The sequence below is a fragment of the Phoenix dactylifera genome, chromosome 11, assembly GCF_009389715.1.
Source record: "Phoenix dactylifera cultivar Barhee BC4 chromosome 11, palm_55x_up_171113_PBpolish2nd_filt_p, whole genome shotgun sequence".
NCBI lineage: Eukaryota > Viridiplantae > Streptophyta > Magnoliopsida > Arecales > Arecaceae > Phoenix > Phoenix dactylifera.
The window spans coordinates 18,663,500-18,683,731 of record NC_052402.1 but is presented as its reverse complement, the minus strand read 5'-3'; the positions used below and the strand labels follow the sequence as shown (position 1 = coordinate 18,683,731).

General features: G+C 46.9%; 1 protein-coding gene across 2 annotated transcripts; it reads left to right on the top strand.

Annotated features, from left to right (window-relative positions):
* Positions 1–7,138: 7,138 nt before the first annotated feature.
* Positions 7,139–14,974, top strand: LOC103695891 (receptor-like protein 4). 2 transcript variants are annotated; one of them, XM_039131821.1, is made up of 7 exons: positions 7,139–7,344; positions 7,715–9,647; positions 9,980–10,140; positions 12,735–12,806; positions 12,915–12,962; positions 14,232–14,416; positions 14,507–14,974. In XM_039131821.1, exons 2-7 carry the CDS (start codon positions 9,570–9,572, stop codon positions 14,632–14,634), a joined length of 672 nt encoding a protein of 223 aa, XP_038987749.1. In that variant the 5' UTR covers positions 7,139–7,344; positions 7,715–9,569; the 3' UTR covers positions 14,635–14,974. The 2 variants fall into 2 exon arrangements, 1 of the variants encoding a protein (XP_038987749.1); XR_005514053.1 differs by lacking the exon at positions 9,980–10,140.
* The last annotated feature ends 5,258 nt before the right edge of the window (positions 14,975–20,232 follow it).

Here is a 20,232-nt window from a genome sequence, read left to right as displayed (position 1 = left end):
CGAACTTTATACGGGCCTTCCCAATTCGGCGCTAGCTTCCCACCTTCCGTAGGTTGAGATGCCTTAGCTCGCCTCAGCACCAGATCTCCAATTCTGAAAAGCTTCGGTCGGATTTTGGAGTTGTAATATCGGGCCACCCTTCGCTGATACATTGCCATCCGAACCTGCGCCATTTCCCTTGCTTCTTCCAAGAGATCCAGGTTCCCTCGGAGTTGCTCCGAGTTGGCCTCGGGTCGGTGTGCGGCTACCCGAGGTGAGGGAAGTCCGAGCTCTACGGGGACAACGGCTTCCGTGCCATAGGTTAGGCTGAAAGGCGTCTCCCCGGTAGGAGTCCGATGCGTGGTCCGATACGCCCAAAGGACATTCTCGAGTTCCTCGACCCAAGCTTGCCCCGTCCGTCCGATCCGCGCTTTGATACCTTGGAGGATTGTCCGATTTGTGACCTCGGCCTCGCCGTTGGTTTGGGGATGCGACACGGACGTGAACCGATGTTCGATCCCGAACTCCTCGCAGAAGTCTCGGAAATGCTTGTTATCAAACTGTCGACCGTTATCCGAGATGAGGACCCGAGGTACCCCAAATCGGACAATGATGTTCTTCTTTACGAACTTCCGGACTTGCGCCTCCGTGATGGTGGCCAGTGGCTCTGCCTCCACCCACTTGGTGAAGTAGTCGATGGCGACAATCAAAAATTTCCGCTGGGCCGAAGCGATGGGGAATGGTCCGAGGATATCCATTCCCCACTGTGCAAAGGGCCAGGGGGCGGTGATTGGCGCCAAGGGAACAGAGGGGACTCTCTGGATGTTGGCGTGGCGCTGGCAGGCGTCGCATTTCCGTACGTGATCCTTTGAGTCTTCCAATAAGGTCGGCCAATAGTAGCCTTGCCTCATGATCTTATGTGCCAGGGACCTAGCCCCCAGGTGCGATCCGCAGATGCCTTCGTGGACTTCGCTGAGGGCGTAAGCCGCTTCCGAAGGGCGGAGGCACCTTAAGAGGGCTGCGGTGAACGAGGTCCGATACAGCCTCCCTTCGTAGAGTACGTAGTGGGCGGACTTCATAACAAGTCGCCGAGCTTGATCTTCATCTTCGGGGAGGATCCCTTCGGCGAGGTAAGCTACCAGCGGGTCCATCCAAGATGGTTCCGGATCAATTGCCATTACCGCTTCAGCCTCGCCGATGCTCGGGGCATCTAGGATCTCCAAGTATATCGCCCTTGACAAGTTGTGTGCCTCAGCGCCCACCAAGCGGGACAACCTGTCGGCCCTAGCATTTTCGCTCCTTGGGACCTGCTGAATGTCAATACTGCCGAGGTCGGGAATGAGTGCTTGCACCTTCCGGACGTAGCTCTGCATGGTCGGGCTCCGTGCCTCGAACTCCCCTCGAACCTGCCCGACCACCAGCTGGGAGTCGGTGAAGACCTTCAGACGCCGGATGCCGAGCTCCTTGGCGAGCTTGAGTCCCGTGACTAGGGCCTCGTACTCCGCCTCATTGTTGGTCACTGGAAATCCGAACCTCAAGGCATACTCGGCTATCACTCCATCGGGATTGGTAAGGACCAGCCCAGCCCCTCCACCTTCAGCGTTCGACGACCCGTCAATGTGGAGCGTCCAGATCGGGAGATCGAGGCTGGGTGTTTCCGGCGGCCTAGGTTCCGCCTCCTGCACAGTGCACTCAGCGAGAAAGTCCGCAAGCACCTGGGCCTTGATGGCGGGCCGGGGCTGGTAGCGGATGTCGAACTCACCAAGTTCTACTGCCCACTTCACCAGCCGTCCCGCATTCTCAGGATTGCTGAGGATCTGCCGCAGTGGTTGATCGGTCAAAAGGGTGACAGAATGAGCCTGGAAATAGGGGCGAAGCCTCCTGGTCGCAGTCAGCAGCGCGAAGGCGATCTTTTCAGCCTTCGTGTACCGCGTCTCGGCATCCCGGAGGACTCGGCTGGTGTAGTACACGGGCTTCTGAAGTTTTGCCTCTTCCCGAACCAGTACTGCGCTGACTGCGGTTGGGGAGACCGCCAGGTAAAGGTAGAGCATCTCCCCCTCTTGCGGCTTGGACAGCAGGGGAGGAGACGCCATGTACTCCTTGAGCTGGTCGAACGCCACTTGACATTCAGCCGTCCAGAGGAAGTCTTTCGGGCGCTTCAACACCTTGAAGAACGGTTGGCAGCGTTCGGCCGATTTTGCCACAAATCGTCCGAGCGCGGCGACCCTCCCAGCGAGCTCCTGAACCTCCTTCACTTTGGTCGGAGGGGACATATCTTGGATGGCCTTGATTTTGTCCGGGTTGGCCTCGATCCCCCGCTGGTTGACAATGAAGCCGAGGAACCTCCCGGCCGAAGCACCAAAGGCGCACTTCGCTGGGTTTAGCTTCATACGAAACTTCCGCAAGGTGGCGAAGGTCTCCTCCAGATCCGCAATGTGCTGATCCGCATGGCGGCTCTTTACCAGCATATCGTCCACGTACACCTCCATGTTCCGGCCGATCTGCTCCTTGAAGATTTTATTGACGAGGCGCTGGTAAGTAGCGCCAGCGTTCTTCAGACCGAAGGGCATTACCTTGTAACAGTACAGCCCCCTGTCTGTTATGAAGGCCGTTTTCTCCTCGTCCTGTGGAGCCATCATTATTTGGTTGTAGCCGGAGAAGGCGTCCATGAAAGACAGCAGCTGATATCCGGAAGTCGCGTCGACCAGTTGGTCTATTCGCGGAAGCGGAAAGCTATCCTTGGGGCACGCCTTGTTCAGGTCGGTGTAGTCGACGCACATCCTCCACTTCCCGCTCGCCTTCCGGACAAGTACGACGTTTGCCAGCCACTCGGGGTAGCTCACTTCCCTTATGAAACCTGCCTCCAAGAGTTTGTCTACCTCCTGGTCGACCACCCGGATCCGATCCGGGGCACAGTGTCTCTTCTTTTGCTTTACTGGTCGGTGGGTCGGGTCGACGTTGAGGGCGTGAGAAATGACCTCCGGGTCGATCCCAGGTACATCGGCCGCCGACCAGGCAAACACATCAGCATTGGCTCGGAGGAATTCCACTAACCGGAGCCGAGCTTCCAAGTCGAGGTTGGCACCGACCCGGACCGTGCGGTCCGGGCGGCCTTCTTCGAGGGGAACTTCGATTACGCCCTCGGCCGGCTCCCCGTGCCGCAAGGCCACTTCGTCTCTGGCGTCAAGGGACTCGACGCTTAGGGCCTCCATGGGCTTCTTCCCTTTGAGAGTTGCTAGGAAACACTGCCGTGCGGTTGGTTGGTCACCTCGGACCTCTCCAATCCCGGCCGCCGTGGGGAACCGCATGAGCAAATGGTAGGTAGAAACCACCGCGCGAAGGGCGTTCAGTCCGGGTCGTCCGAGGATAGCGTTGTAGGCCGAGGGGACACGGACGACCAAGAACCCGAGTCGCACCGTGGCTTCTGCGGGTGCAACGCCCGCAGTCACAGGCAGCTCAATGACACCTTCGGCCGAGATAGCGTCTCCAGTGAATCCTATGAGGGGGGTGGATGTTTTGTGCAACAATTGTCGGGACAAGCTCATCTTTTGGAAGGCCTCGTAATACAAAATATCAGCTGAGCTTCCACTATCCACAAGAACACGCCTTACATCATAGTTCGCCATAGTGAGAGAGATCACCATGGCGTCATCGTGGGGAGTCTGAACCCCCTTTACATCTTCATCACAAAAAGCGATTACATTTCCGACCCGCTGCCTCTTCGCGACGGCCACTCCTGATGCTTCCGCCGAGCCCCCTGCGTTCCTCACGGGCCGAGAGCAGCCCCCAGTGATGGTGTGGATCACTCCCGCAACGGGTCGATTCTGCTCCCGAGGCTCCTGAGGGGCCGGGTCGGCCGGACGCGGGTCTGCCGGGGGACGTCGGTCGTTTACATATCGACCGAGACGCCCTCGGCGAATGAGAGCCTCGATCTCGTCCCGAAGCTGGAAGCAGTCTTCGGTATCGTGGCCGTGGTCTCGGTGGTACTCACAGTACGCCCGAGAAGGCCTCCTCCCAGGGATCTTCTTCATCTGCCTCGGGACCGGGAGGTCCTCCCGCCCCTTGACCTCCATGAGGATCTGGGCCCGGGGGGCCAGGAGTGGGGTGTACCGGTTGAAGCGTCGGTGCGGAGAACGAGGGCGTGTGGCGCCGTGGTTCCTTGCTGGTGACGGGCTTCTGCGCCGGCGTTGAGGCGTCGGGCTCCTCCTCTGGGGTGCCTCTTTTCGCCTTTTCTTCCCGGGCTTTAGAGGGGCCTCGGCGGCCTCCTTGTTCCGGTGGGAGGCTGCCTCCTCGGCGTCTGCATACTGGTTTGCCCGAGATAACAGCTCCGGGAAGCTCCGCGGCAGGCGTTTGTCCAGGGAGAAGGTGAGTCTGCCCTTCCGGAAGCCACGCTTCAGGGCTGAGAGAGCCACTTCCTGGCTCAGGTTCCGGACCTCCAGTGTAGCCTTGTTGAAGCGGGTGAGATAATCCCGCAGGCTTTCTCCCTCGTTTTGCCGGACATCAAAGAGGGAGTCGGAGACCAGTCGCCGCCTGCTACTGACGGCGAAATGGCTGATGAAGAAGCGGGTGAACTGGTCGAAGGACTGGATGGAGTTAGCCTCCAGGCCGGCGAACCATGCCCTTGCCGGGCCACGGAGGGTCGCCGGGAAGGCCTTGCAGAGGAGCGGATCCGATGCTCCATGGAGGAGCATAAGAGTCCTGAAACTCTCCACGTGGTCCCGCGGGTCCGCCGCCCCGTCGTAGGGTTCGATCGCCGGCATTTTGAACCCCGGCGGGTTCGGGGTCCGCAGGATCCTCGATGCAAGCGCCGGCTGGGAGGAGATCTCCAAGTCAGCGAAGGGATCTTTGGAGTGGCCCTTCAGGACCTGGAGTTGTCTGTGGAGATCGTCCACCCGCCGGTCCAGGGAGCGCGACCGGTGGGTGGGGGACAAGGAGCGGCGCGAGGGGGACCGACTGGAGTGCGGGCCCCTCGAGGACTGGGGTGTCTGAGAACGCGCCCGGGTCCGCCTCTCGTACCCCGCACAGCTCCGATGAGAAGGTCCTGGCAGAATGGACCGCACTCGAGAATCCTCCTCGCGCCGGCGCTCCTCTCCATGGGAGAGGAAGGAGCGCGGGTTGTGAGGAAGAGGCGAGTGCTCGGGGGGCAGCGGCTCCTGAGCCCGTTGCGGCACCCGAGAGATCACACCCTGCAGATTCTGCACTGCCTCCGCGAGGGTGCGAACCTGCTGGGCTAGCTGGTCGAACTGAGCAGCTTCGACCGTCTGAATGGGAGAAGGGGCGGTGGAGTGCTGCTGAGAGTGCGTTGGGGACGCAGCAGCCTCTCGGCCGGAGGCGCGAGAGGCTCCGCGACCGGAAGCATTGGAAGCTCCACGACCACCTCGCCGTGCCATTACGATCGTTCTAAGATTCGGCCCTTCCTCTAGCGCCAACTGTTGCTGGTGGTCCAAACCGAGAACGATTGGCACTGCGGTGTGAACGGGGTTCCGTCTGAGTTGTCTTGGTTGGTGTTGGTTGCGCTCCACCTTCCGCCAAGAAACCTGCAAACAAGCCTTGCACCACCACCAGGGTGGTGATGGCCCTCCGACGGTCAAGTCAGAGGAGATTGGAGGAGGAGGAGAGGTGATAATCGCAAGTAAGAGAGTGCTCTGGGAGATATTGCTCACCCCCCCTTTCTCCCCCCAGCCGCATATATACCTGGCTGGGGGGTCTCTCAGGGGGGTTCGTTATCGTGGGGCACGATGGTGTGGCCCCTGACATGGCCGTTACAGGGCGTCGTGGAGCAGCACCGGGTACGGCCACGTCAGGGCATAGTGGGGCTCCGCTTTGTACGGCTGATGCAGGAGATCGTGGAGCAGCATCGGATACAGCCGTTGCAGGGAGTAGTGGAGCAGGAGGCCGCGGCGTGCCTCTGGGGAATAGCCTGTCGTTATCAAGAGATCTCCGACTCGGGGTCGGAGCGCTGGATCAAGGGGCAGCCGACTCGGGGTCGGGCTGCGGAGCTGAGGATATCCGACTCGGGGTCGGATTGCTGGATCAAAGGGCAGCCGACTCGGGGTCGGGCTGCGGAGCCGAGGACGTCCGACTCGGGGTCGGAGCGCTGGATCAAAGGGCAGCCGACTCGGGGTCGGGCTGCGGAGCCGAGGATGTCCGACTCGGGGTCGGATTGCTGGATCAAAGGGCAGCCGTAGTCTTCCTGGGCGCGCGTGCCGGTCACGTGGGGCATGGCGGCTTATTTCCCCCGTAACAATATATATATATATATATATATATATATATATATATATATATATATATATATATATATATATATATATATATATATATATAACACATTGACATAATATATTGATAGTATATTGATATATCAATTTTTCTACTAAATTGAGGAGTATTTTTGTCTTTAATTTTCAACCCAAGATCACTGCCCTAGGGTGATCTTGGATTTCCGACCTCAATGATGGGTATTCCATCACCGAGTTGAGCGGTGATTTGAGGAGTGGAGGTGATTTAGGATCACCGCCACGTAGGATCATCGTGGTGCAACCAAACGCGGTGGTCTCATTACCTCCACCCACATCATCTTTGATTCTGCGACGATCACCCTATACCGAACGCTCCCTAGTGTTGTAAAGGCGGTTGAGAGGGAGAGGTAATCAAATGAGAAGGATATATTGGTCATTTTAGAATTAAAGAAAGTGGGCAAGGACTGGATGCGATAAAAACCTTAAAAATTAGACCGGATGTCAAAAGTTTGGGTAATCACGAATTGAAGATTATAGCCCGGTCCACGGAGGGACCGGGTGATGACTTCCCCGAAAACGGATCTCTCACCTGCTCCTACTCAAATCCAAAGGAAAAGAGTTAAAATTACAACTCCACTCGGTTTCAGACCCGCTGGCCCCAAGATATTATGATTTTAAAAACAAATTCTTTAGATGTCCCTTTCATATATCCAAGTTTGGGGAGCTTATATTTTATTATGTTGTATAATACTATGCAATATTTTTTATAGTAATTTTGTCATACAAAAATATAAATACAAAATAAAGTACCACAACACTTTACGAATATAGTTACTAAACAGCAAACAGCTTTTTATAATAGTTCTACTTCAGAAAGCTCTACTTCCAACAGCAGCTCACCCAAACAGGACCTGATTACCGATCTCAAGCCAGATGTGGGGCAATGAATACCCAGAGAAAGAGAGATAAAGGTGATGGTTAGGGTTTAGCAATGCTTTGAGAGAGAGGGGACTTAGAAGGGCTTGGAAGGAGAACAGCAGAATGCTCGGGATTTCTCCAGCTTCTTCTACTCTGATCACTCCATCGGCCACTATTCTTTGCGTTTGGGCAGCTACCAGAAAAGGTAAACCTTACTTTACTTTTCTTGGTATTTTCTTAGCTAGATTTAGAAGTAGATGAGATGGGTGTTTTGAACCTTCTACGTTTAGCCCTAATGTGAATTCTGCCCAAAATTGCTGCTGCGTTGACTCCCATAACGAGAAATTTTTTCTCCTCCTCGTGGATTTGAAGGAGCTTGCTTCCTCCCTTCTTCCCCCGTTCTTCTTGCTTGTGCCCCAAAATCTTTTTCTGCGCCATGCCGTCTCCTATTGCTTTGAGATGTGGATAAAATTGTTTTCATATTTTATTTAGTATAAAGAATTTTGATGTGTTCAACAGCAGCATATATTTTCTCTTAGATTAGATTGGGATTTAGTCTGATTTTTTCGTTGCAGAACCATTTGCGATTGTCATAAGTTGTGTAGCTCGTGAGAATGTTTGAACACAGCCTACAAATGCCTTATGGTATCATGACTTCGGTTATACTGGAGGAAGACTTGGAAATGCAGCACATCCACGTTTCATCACCCCTCCGCTTAAAACTGTTAGGTCTGGTTTGGTTCATGGGAAGAATTTTTTCTTGCTGGAATATTTTTTCTAGAATTCCTAGGAATATGATGCCTGTGAAAATGGTTAGGCATACTTGGTTAGCTATAAAAAAGTGGTACATTTTAGAGTGTCTTATATTTGGTTGAGTATTTACTTTTCTAGAAAAGTTATGTGTATCTATTATACCCTTAAGAAAGGTAAAGACTTTATCCATGGATTTTAATGGCGTAAGAATAGTTTTGGAAAATTTTTTTTCTAATTTTCAACCGGTGGAAAAGTAGCTTTTACATGTCTCTCATGGATTTTTTTTCATAAAACATGAGAATCTTATTCTCATGAGAATGCTACCTTTTCATCTCTCTTTTTTGAAAACTCCAATTAAATAAGAAGTCTTTTTTCATTTTTTCATTGATCACGGTTTTTCCCTTCTTTTCCAGCAAACCAAACGAGTCCTTAGAGAAAGTATGGTCCATGGAAAAACAAAAAAAGATCTTTTGTTTAGTTAGAGTTTTCAAAGGAGAGAGATGGAATGTAGCATTTCCATGGTAATAAGATTTTTATGTTTCATGAAAAAGAAAAACTCATGAGGGACATGAAAAAACTATTTTTCCACTGTTTGAAAATTGAGATTTTTTTTCCAGAACTACCCTTAAGTTATCAAAATTCATGGATAAGGCATTTTTCTTTATTAAGAGTATAATAAATATATCACATAACTTTTTTTCCTAGAAAGTAGATGCTCGATCAAACATAAGTCACTCTAGAATGTACCGCTTTTCTATAGTCAACTAAACATGCCAAAACTATTTTCCCAAGCATCATTTTTCTAGAAATTAGCTTTCTAGAAAAATATTTCGGTGAGAAAAAATTCTCCCCACGAAACGAATTCTTAGATATTTTCCTCTCTCTGATGGCCTGAGAATTGCTACATTCCTTGTGGGCACTATGCAGTGAGATTTTTCTTTGCTCTTGTTAAAGATCCTAATCTTGAGAGGGAGCCTCTTTTCGATATATCAGTCGAGGGAACCCAAATTTGTTCTCTGAGATCAGGTTGGAGCAAAATGATGACCAATCATTTGCTGAAGCTCTAGTTTTTGTTACGGATACATCCGTACTGGCTTGTTTTCATACCACTGGTCATGCAGATCCATCCATCCTTTCGATCGAAATTCTTCAGGTTGATGACAGAGCATATTATTTTGGTCCATCATGGGATAAAAAAACAGTACTTAGAACAGCTAAAAGATTGACTTGTGGTTCGGGGAAGCCAGCATTTGATGAAGATTATAATGGCAACCATTGGGGTGGTGACAGATTTTGGTTAGGAATGTCATCTTTTGCAGCAGGCTCCAATCAATCTATATCAACAGAAAATAAAATTGCCCAAGCATCAATTTCGCCGAACTTCTACTGAGAAAAGCTTTATCAGTCAGCAGTTGTGAGCACTGATAGGCGGCCTGATTTATCATTTCGAATGGAGGTGGATCCAAACAAAATATATTCAATTTGGCTTCACTTTGCTGAAATCGATGCCAAAATAAAAAGAATTGGAGAGAGGGTCTTTGATGTACTGGTAAATGGTGTGTTGCATTTAAATATATTGACATTATTCTCATGATTGGGGAACGTTATACAGCTCTTGTGCCGAACAAAACTGTTTCTGTGAATGAAGGAGCCTAACAATAACCTTGCACCCTGAAAATGGACGTCACGTTATCATCAATGCAATTGAGGTCTTTGAGATTGTCACAGCAGAGCAAAAGACTGTGGCAGAAGAAGGTACATGTGCCCTACTTGTGCAGAAATTAGCTTATTTTTTGCATTGATTTGACAGATTTTATGCATTGCCTCCCATATGAGGATAAAGGTGCTTGTACATAAATTTAGTGCATGAGCATCTCATCATGCTTGTTCTTTTAGATATCTTTCTTTGGCATGTAATTGTGACCTAAAAGTCATGCAGAGTTATTTTTTGACGTTTTGTTTTTTTTTTCAATTCAGTTCTATGTTTTGTCCACATTTTAATGAAGTAGACATTCGGCACCATGCATGAAACTTGTTGATTTTCTAATTAGTTACTATTTGAATATGTTCCTTCTGACTGTTACTAGGAATTTGAAGGTCATTGGTCGATGTTTGGACTGGGATTTGAAATGGACTTGTTATGCTGGTGCCATCCTAATAATAGTGCAGACCAACCTACAAATGAAGATAAAAATTTGTGCCAGGAACTTGCACAGGAAATTCGTGAAAAGGAACCATCTCAGATAGGGTTCTGATCCCACTTTTCAGATACTATCCTAAATTCATGTTAATATAGTTGTGCTAGATTGTTAAAAACACTTCATTGGACAAGAAAATATTAACATTTTGGTGTCCCTTGACAAATGTAAAAATTAAATGCTTTATTAGGTTAGATTTAACATTTGTGCTTGGTTATTTTATATAAACCAGAAAGCCTCTAAGTTGCACTGATCATACTGAACTGCAATTAGCTGTTTTTCTCCTTTTCCTATTGATGTGCACTATTGGAGGCATTTCTACCAACGGCTGCCCATTGTCATTTTAAGTGAATGTAATGAATGGTTACATCTGTTATGCGTGGTTCCTGCCACAATTTATGGTTGCTATGCTGAAACAATGGTGGCAGGGAAACACCTTCACAAGTGTTTGTTATATACCTTGCTCCCTTTGTTGGATGTTTTGTTGAGGCTGAAGCTGATTTATTACCTTCTATTTCTGGGTTAGTGAAGGTGAATAAAAATGTTGTCTAGGTGCCTTTTTATTGTGTGCTGTTTATTTCATCTTTGATGCTTTTTGTAGGTTTTATATGATTCATTATTTTTGTTAAATTGTGTCTAATTCATTTCAAAATGGCCTGCATAGTTAGAGCTTTGCAAAATTTGAAGAGCTCACTGGGGGTTCCTCTTCGTTTTGGCTGTAACGGTGACCCATGTGTTCCCCAACAACATCCTTGGTGCGAAGTGGATTGCCAATTTAACAGTAAAACTGGCCAATGGGTTATAGATGGACTGTACTTTCTCAACCTTAAAATTGTTTAGTATGCCTACGTATTCCTTCTTTACATTCTTGTCTTTTCTTATTGGTAAAGGGCAGTATTGATGGGCTTAACAGGGCTTGAAGTATTAGTTTGCTAGCCAAAATAATAAAACCAAACAAGGTTTGGAATTTTGGATCAAATGTTCTATTTTCTAGAAATGGACCATATGTTTTTGTTGCTGAAAAGAAAGTGCATCAAAAAGTATCATATACAGCCTTTAAAATTGTTCCGTTCAGTAGCTGACAAATTAGAGCTTGCTTATCTACTATTGGAAACTTTAGGAGCAAGTATTGGAATCGATGTAATTGTTGAGGCGTGGAGCCATTTCCATTCAGTTACAAATGAAAGACCCTCTTTGCAAGACACCATACTAGGGCTTAATGGTTATCTATGTGATCGTATGTGTATGCGTTCATTCTATGCGCAGGGTTATCAGTGTGTATGCACTTGTATGCTAAGATTAGGTTTAGTATATTTGTAGAAGCGAGCATCACAACCTCAGCTAAATGTCCATGCTGAGGTGTTTGCAATATACATGTACTCTCCCTTTTTGCTATTGCTCTTCACTTATTTTGTGTAAAATAGGTCTAGGCTTATGAGGCGTGCAGTTGTAAACACAAGAGAAGTGCTTCGAAATGTTGTTGATATTATACATTTTATATTGATATTATGGGAAGCTTGTATTTTGGTACTGTCCCTCCAGATGCTGTCTCCTGCACTCTAAGTACTCTAGAATGTCATTCTAAACATGAATCACCACTGCCAGCTCAGGTATCACAATACTTACTGTAGTATTGTTAGGTAAGGTTATATTATTCATTTGGTATCTTCACTGGCCGTGGCCTGTCTACGCACGAGTCTTTGGATGCTGGATTCAACTACGATCAACATCGAAAAGAATGCTGATGTAGAACGCTTCCTGACCTATGGCATACCATTATTGGTATATATAATTCCTATTTAAATCATTTAGAGGCTCCCAGTAATAGCTGGAAAATGCCATTAGGATGTCCCTTGGAGGAAGGTACTAGATCTCTTATGTTGTAATTTCGCTAATTTCCCCGTTTATTTTGAATTAAGAAAACATGACTTAAATTAATTTGAATGAAGAGAAATCAAACGGATATGGAGAAATGGGACACCTTGTTTTGTAGCTGTGATCTCACACAAGATAATATTCTTGAGTTGTTGTGAATCAAATGCCAACCTTCGGAATTGCTGCTCAAATGTCTCATTGATTTGGATAATTGGAAGATGTGTTATCATAGTCCTTTTGGTTGGGAATTGGTACCATCAAATGCTTGTACATTGGTGTGCACATGTATGTTTCTATCTCTTTAAAGTTCCACACATTCACATGCATATAAACACCTCACATTGTTTAATGGACAATATCTATACTTTTTACAATATTAGGTTTTAGATATTTAAATGTTTAAATACTCAGCATGATATGATGGCCTGTCTATAATTTGGGCTTGGCAATTCTTGATCAAGAATATCTCATGTTTGCTGCTCCCATTTTTCATTTTTTTGGTCAAACTGGTTGCCAATTTTATAATTCTCGAGTTCCTATTAATAACCTCAAAACTGGATCACCACTAACTCTTGGTATATATCTATTTAGACTTAGAGAATATTAAATTCATGTAATTGGAATTATAGGATGTATGAGCCTGTTGCAGAGCTATTTCAATTACTTTGTATTGTTGAATTTTACTTTCATTGCTATCCAAGCCTTTACACATCAAAACAAAGCAAAATCTTATGTGTAAGTATTAACCATCTACAAAATTGCTTTACAGAGACCTCTTATACAACCAACTAAATTGCTCAATTCCGGAAAGCCTTGGCCAGCTGACTTCATTGCTGATATTGTAAGGAGAAATGCTGAATAATATGATTCTTTTGGATGTGGTACTGGATTGAATAGAAAACTAACCAGTTGTTTTTATGAATTTCAATGGAAATTTTCTATCTGGAAGAGTTCCAGCCAGTCTTGGAGGAAGACCTCTTCATAGGGCTAGTTTCAAGTAAGATCTTGTTCTTATGACAATAGCTTTTGGCTTCTGCCCATCTAAATCATGTTTAAGATGCACAATGAAATAGGACAGTGGACTGTTATGCCACAAATGTAGTTAAATACTATTTAGTAACCAACTTTACATTGAACTTTAGCCAAAAATAACTCCAATCTTGAGGATCGCTTGCTTAGTCTGTCTTCGTCTTAGTCTAAGTTGTTTGTAGTTATTTTATGTAAAGGTGAGATTTTGGTAATGATACAAGTTGCATATAGACAATGACCTTTCATTCAGATCGTACGGATCGACAATTATGTAAAACAATTATGACTTAGCAAGTTGAATTTGTTAAATTGGTTATTATTTCCTTTATTTAGTTGATCAGATTTTGATGAGCTGAAAATACTGACATCAGGTAGATATGCCAAATATTGTATTAATGTTCTTCCAACAATATGCACTTAGACTGCCTGTTGACTGACCTTGAAGATGAGAGAGATCTTAACACCTCAAGTTCAGTTTGGATTGGTTCTCATTGATCAATGTAGGTGTGAGCTGACTGCCATGATCTCTCCTGTTGTCTAGTTTAAAAAAAATTATGAAGGTCTGCAATCGATCTCTCTCCTGTGGTCCAGTTCAAAAATTATGAAGGTCTGCAATCTCTATGCTTCCCCGTTTGATAGATATACTCTCCTAAGGTCTTTCTCATAAAAACATTCCTATAGAGACTTAATGAGAGTGCATCAGAAAGGAAGTAACAATAACAAAAACATGCAAAGATAGATTCCACATCATCAAAGCCCCAAATTTTATAATCTTACATGTCTATTGTCTACCATTTAGCCCTTCACCAAACCTCTCATATTTCTCAAAGATTCAACAGCCCTTCATGAGAGGTGACACCCTGTATAACTCTCTATGTTCATGTATTATCACAAATCTGTTACACTAAAAAATGCATCGAATGTACCCTCCATCGAAGCCCTTTTCTCACATGAATAATAGAACTTTGTGAGTAGTCATTCGTAAAAATCCACTCTAATCTCATATACTGTGATTGATTTAGATAATTGCATGTATTCCACATGTGCAGTTGAACTCTGTATTACAGCGTAATTAATTATCCTGCTATTAATCTGGTTCTATATTGATTACATGGATCAGTACTAAAATTACTCCCACAAAGTTGTGCACATTACTTATTGCTTCTAGTCTGTATGCTTCTTCAACATGACAATAGTATTCTGTACATATTCGAGTTATTTACTGTGGCATGTGCAGCTTTACTGGTAATGGAGGTCTATGTGGAATTCCTGGGTTACGAACATGTGGGCCCTATCCATCTGTCTCTGCTAAGGTTGGCATCGCATTTGAGGCTTTGGTTGCATTTTTACTGGTACTAGGCTGTTTAGCATGCTGGTGGAAACGGAGGCAGAACATCCTTGGAGCTCAGAAGATTGCTGCTGGTAAGAAGCTAGGACATACAGAGTTTAATAGGGCAAAACTTTGCATGACTTCTTCAGTACACTCGTCTCAATTTTGTCTCCGTCCTGCAGCAAGGGAAGCACTATATGCTAATAGGGCAAAGACTCGCCTAACACGGGATGTGCAAACGATCAAGCATCATCATGCGCATGATCAGTCTCGAAATCCTGCCGAGAGCGGGTCCCATTTACTCAATTGACTGGATCACTTGTTTATATTGATTTCTTCACTGTTTTTTTTTTTAATTTTTCCCCTTTATTGTGTTTACAGCTTGTCTTCAACCTGGGAGATGTTTTCTCATGGTACAGCTGTGCTAAAGCTGGTATTCCTTTTCTCTTTTTTGAAAGTACCAAGTCAATGTTGTAGTCTTGTAGACTTGATGAATATGAGTTATAACCTGCCTAGATTAAGTTGAAGAATCATGAGGCAGAATCTTGGCAAAGCAAATTGTAAATAAGACATCCATTTATATACTTTGTCTCTTTTCTCTGGCAGCTATACTTGGAAACACTATAATAGCAAACTTTTCTCTATGTTTACTGATTGAGTTTCAACTGAAACATTATTTGGGCTAAATTGAATTAGATAATACCTACCTCTTTCTTTAACCTCCAAAGCAGTTCAAATTTGTGTGATGAAACATTATAATGCAGCTTTTGTGAAGTGAAGTAATGGACCTGTGCATAAACTTGAGGTTCTCTAGGTCATTTTAGATGTCGTGAGTATTTGGTAAGGTTTTCATTTTCCTATTTTCTGAAAGAACTAGAATGCATGGAAACTCAGCAAAATATCAGAATGAGGGCAGGATCAAATGCAGGTCTCTTGTACTAACATGAGACTTCACAAACTTGCCGAACTGCTCTCTTAATTTGGTAAGATCATGTCAAAAGAATGCCCTTTCATATTGTAGGCTATTCATTCTTTGTTACTTGACGGTAGCCAATTGGTATTTTTAGAAACAGACAGCAGCAGAATGGTCAATCATCATCATCAAAAACCATGAGTCTGGACTGCTGTGCTTTTTAAGCTTTTTTTTTCCTTTGATGGAAGAGGCTAGTCAACAATTGCTACATAACAGGGTTAACTTTCCCACATACTTCTAACCATCCAAATCTTCTTAAGGGCGAAATTTGCATCCCTGCACATGGTACAACTATTAAAGATTTTATCCACTCGATACTTCTATTAAATTAAAGGTAGAAGTCCTATCCTAGCAGGAGATTTTTCCCTGATTGTCTCAAAGCTAGGATAGAACAGGTGTTTAATGCTCTTCATAGAGGAGGATGGTTATATTATGAACAGGCATTTCATTTTGGGCCAAGATGGTGGCCGATGTGTCTAGTCGAGCTTCTCGATCTGTCATTATACCTTGAGAAGTAGAAAGAATTATAATTTTTATTCCACCTAAAATTTTAGATATTCGTTGATAGTTAGAATAAATTCATAAATGGGGCTGATGTTCCAATGATACCTAGTTGATAACAAGCTTGAATGGCCTTTTTAGGGCTAATTCCATCCCTTTAAATTGGTTTCTTTTTTCTTCTTTGTTTATTCAAGAACTTTTTCAATTTATTAAATCTTTTAGTTCTACATACAATTTCTGTTTTTTTTATCTCATATTCATTTAGTAACTTATAAAAAAAATAAAAACAGTAGAATTGAATTGGTCGCATCTTGCCTCCCCGCTTACTGAATCTCTAGGGGATGCAATTAATCCAATCTCAATCTGACCGGTCAAATGCATTAACACTGGCGCATTAAAGAAAGAAATTTGCTAGATTATTTCACATGGCATCGTCCAACTCTATTTCCATATGGGGTTTATGGCTCTTCATACATTTTACTTCTTTTTTCTTTTTCTTTTAGTTAGGCAGCTAGGGGTGTCGTCAACAGAGATCGATAACTTACTCACCCAATTCAAAACTAACCTGAAATTTAGGATTGAGGTATAAAATGTCAATCCAATATGCTATTGGATTGTATTTGGATCCCAAAGTAGCCCCAAATATTTAGTGGGCTAGGTTCGGATTTAGGCCATACTTGAAAACCCAAATCTGGGCCCATAATATATTATGTACATGTGTGTTATATACCAAAAACATTAGTCTCTCATAATATATATGTTGTGGCTTAATATTTGTATTAAGCTTGAGTATTGCATGATTTTTTATTTTTGTCTTTAGGTTGCTTGAATGCTTAGAAGCAATAGATGAATAAGCAGTATCTTTTAAGTACAGCATTTCATATATTTCTATATCATCATGTTTTTTTCATGGTTTATAATTTATGAGATAGCATTTTATATGGATTAAATAATATAAAACACAATCCAAAAGTGGAAACACTTGTTAAATTTCTAATTCTACCCAAACTTGACTGGATACCCTTTTTTGGGGACCTGTATTGGGTATATAGATTTAGAGTTTTAATTGGGCTTGGATTTCGGTTGGATCTAATGCATCTATTTTAGAATTGGACATAGATATAATGAAAACCGAACGAGCTTCCAAACAAAATGCCATGCCTAAACCTTAAAAATGTCGAAGAAAATGCTAATTTCATTGTTGCCAAGTCAGTTGTTGAGTTTGACTCAGAATAGGAGTATTGACGAAAGGAGTCATGAGTTCATTGTTATCCTAGTGAGTGGAGATCCTGCATTCCAATGATTGGTATTCAATATCGGGTAAGAGTTATGGTCGGGTAATAGTTCTAACATCATGTCTAAAAGTAGTAGAAACCTTTTTATTTTCTAGGAGGATAACTTAGGATGCTATATGTGATAACGCGGATGGTGAAGTATTGTAATTTGGTTATAGTAGGTGTTGGGGGAAAAACCCCAAGTCATGCCATAACGGAGGCGCTCGGCCAAAGAGTGCCGACCGGAAAGGCGCCTGGCCAAAGAGCGCCGACCAGAGAGCTGCTCGGCCAAAGGATGCCGACCAGGAAGGCGTCCGACTAGAGGGCGCCGACCAGAGTGCGCGCCAAGAGGTGCCCAACCAAAATAAGCTGCTCGGTTAGAAAGTGCCGACCAAAGACAGCGCCGAGGCGCTCTGCTAGAAGGTGCTCGCCTAAAGGGCGCCGACCAGGAGTACTCAAAGCAGCCCCGCCACAGGGCGCCCCATTGGGCGACCAGCTCGGCTCGGCACCCTTGCCGAGCCGATGCCTTAACCAAATGTTCAACCTCCGCCTAAAGTCCAAGGGACTTGACAACTCCTACGGCTTGCGACCTGCCACTATCTCCAAGCCATCAAGGCATAAGATCTCCGCAGGCATTCGGCACGATCTGCCATTAATGCATGAGACTCCCTCAAGTCTCCGATGCACTCAGGCATTTAATGAACACGGCCCAAGACGATCTCCGGATCACTGAACCATCAGAGCGCATGGCTCTACCTGACCGCCGGTTCATTCGGTAATAAATGCACTTACCATCCACAGACCCCAGGCCCGCCACGGCCGGCGGTTCAACCACTCCAACAGGTCCGATCGACCGTGACAACTCCCTGGTTCCGGTCTGATTCGGCCCCGTTCTCCACTACGCCATAAATGGGCCAAATCGTGCCCCATTTATTACGGACAGGGACAAATCCCCCGGTCACCTCCCAGGTAACGTAATCCCCTCCTATAAAAGGGAACCTGGGAGAACCAGGGGGGGGGACGACAACAAAAACGGAAACAGACCCCCGGGACTAAACCCTCCGGGAAGCACAGACACAATTGATGACATCATTCCCTTTGTCTTCTTGATCTGATAAAATACTGTGTCTTCTCCATACACTTCCTCTCCCCCGCTCTCTCCACATACTTGCCCCCTCTGACTTAGGCATCGGAGGGCCGGCGCCGGGGAGCCCGGCCACCGGTTTTCCTTGCAGGACTTGCACACCCCCCGCGGCGGAGGACACAGCCAGCCGGCGCACCGCCGTCCGCCTCCTGCAGCAGCGGAGCTCCTCCTTCCCCGGCTTCACGGCGGCCCCCGGGTCCAATTTCCAGCAACAGTTGGCGCTAGAGGAAGGGCCCGAGTTCGCTGCCATGAAGCTAAGAAGCAAAGGGGCCTCCAACGCCTCTCGACGTCCTCCACCCAGTCCTGAGCACTCCGTCCGAAACTCACCACCTCCGGCTGAGTCAGTTCATCAAGTTCGGCCGGAGTAGTTTGATGCCCTGGTGCAACAGGTGCAGGCCTTGGCCACCGCTGTCCAAAGCCTGCAACCTAGAGGCATCCCAACGGCACCGCCTCCCCCGGCTCCAGTTCAACCGGAGCCCCCAACAAGCGGGCTTCCTCTTCGAGGTCAGGACTCTCAAGTCCAGGCCTCCCTCTGGAGAGAGCACCCAGTCAGAGGCCACGGAGGCTGGCCACAACCTTCAGAAGCTGAGTCGGTTCCAGGGCAACCTGCACCTGGAGGAACCGCTGTAGCGATCCTCTAGAATGATGAACTCGACAAGAAGGTCGAGAAGCTGGAGCGCCAAATCCAGGCACTCCACGGGAGAAAATCGGGACGCGACGGCGACTTCGAGTTCAATACGAAGTCGCCCTTCTCCCAGGAGATTGAAGATGAACCGGTTCCCCTCCGGTTCAAGATGCCCCAGGTGGAGCCTTACAACGGCAAGGCTGATTCCCTTGACCACCTGGAGAGTTACCGGGTCTTAATGGCCCTACAAGGAGCCTCGGAAGCCATGATGTGCAAGGCTTTCCCGGCGACACTCCGAGGACCAGCCCGGCTTTGGTTCACCGGGCTGAAGCCGAGTACTGTCTCCTCCTTTGAGCAGCTCGGCAGACAGTTTGCTGGCAATTTCGCCGCTAGCCAGCCCCAGCGGCGGACATCCGACTCCCTCCTCGACATCAAACAAAAGGAGGGAGAGTCCTTCAAGGAGTATCTGGACCGGTTCACCGCCGCAACATGGGAAGTCCGGGAGCTTGACCAGTCAATCGCCATGTCGGCGCTGAAGACTGGAGCCCGGTCCTACAGATTCCTCTTCTCGATTGAGAAGAATTTCCCAGCGGATCTTACCGAAATGTTCGCTCGGGCCCGGAAATATGCCAAGGCTGAGGAAGCCGTGGCCGTCAGGCGGGGCGGGACCGAGCAGAACCCCAAGAAGAGGCGCCGTGAGGAGCGCGGCCAGCCCAGAAGCCCGTCTCCGCGACGAGCCAAGAATCCGCCCCGCCCGAGGAGTCCACCCCGACTGAGGGGACCGCCACAGCAGAGGTCACCACTCCGCCCGAGGTTCCCACTGCAGGCCCATGCACCCGAAGGGAGGTATGAAAAATACACTCCCCTCAACACCCCTCGGGCCGAAATCCTCATGGAGATCGAGAGTCGAGATCGCATCCGGCTCCCACCTCCGAAGCCTGATACCCGAACCCGGCGCGATAACCGGAAGTATTGCCGTTTCCACCGAGACAAAGGTCATGATACCGAGGAGTGTTACCAGCTCCGAAATGAGATCGAAGCACTCATCCGCCGAGGGGTGCTTGATCGGTTTGTGCAAGGCCGGCGTGAAGAAAAGCAGCCCGCCGAAGGAGCAGCACAGCCTGAAGGTTCGAATGCCAACAGGCCCATTGCCGGCGTCATCAACACTATCCGAGGAGGGGCCTCGGCTGGAGAAGCTTCGGAGGGAGAAACCTCATCGAAGCGCCCGCGCGCTTCTGAAGTCATCTCCTTTTCAGACGATGATTTAGAGGGAGTTGAAACTCCCCATGATGATGCCGTGGTCATCTCCATGATCATAAATAGATTTGATGTAAAACGCATCTTAGTTGATAATGGAAGCTCGGCGAATGTTTTGTACTTCGGTGCATATT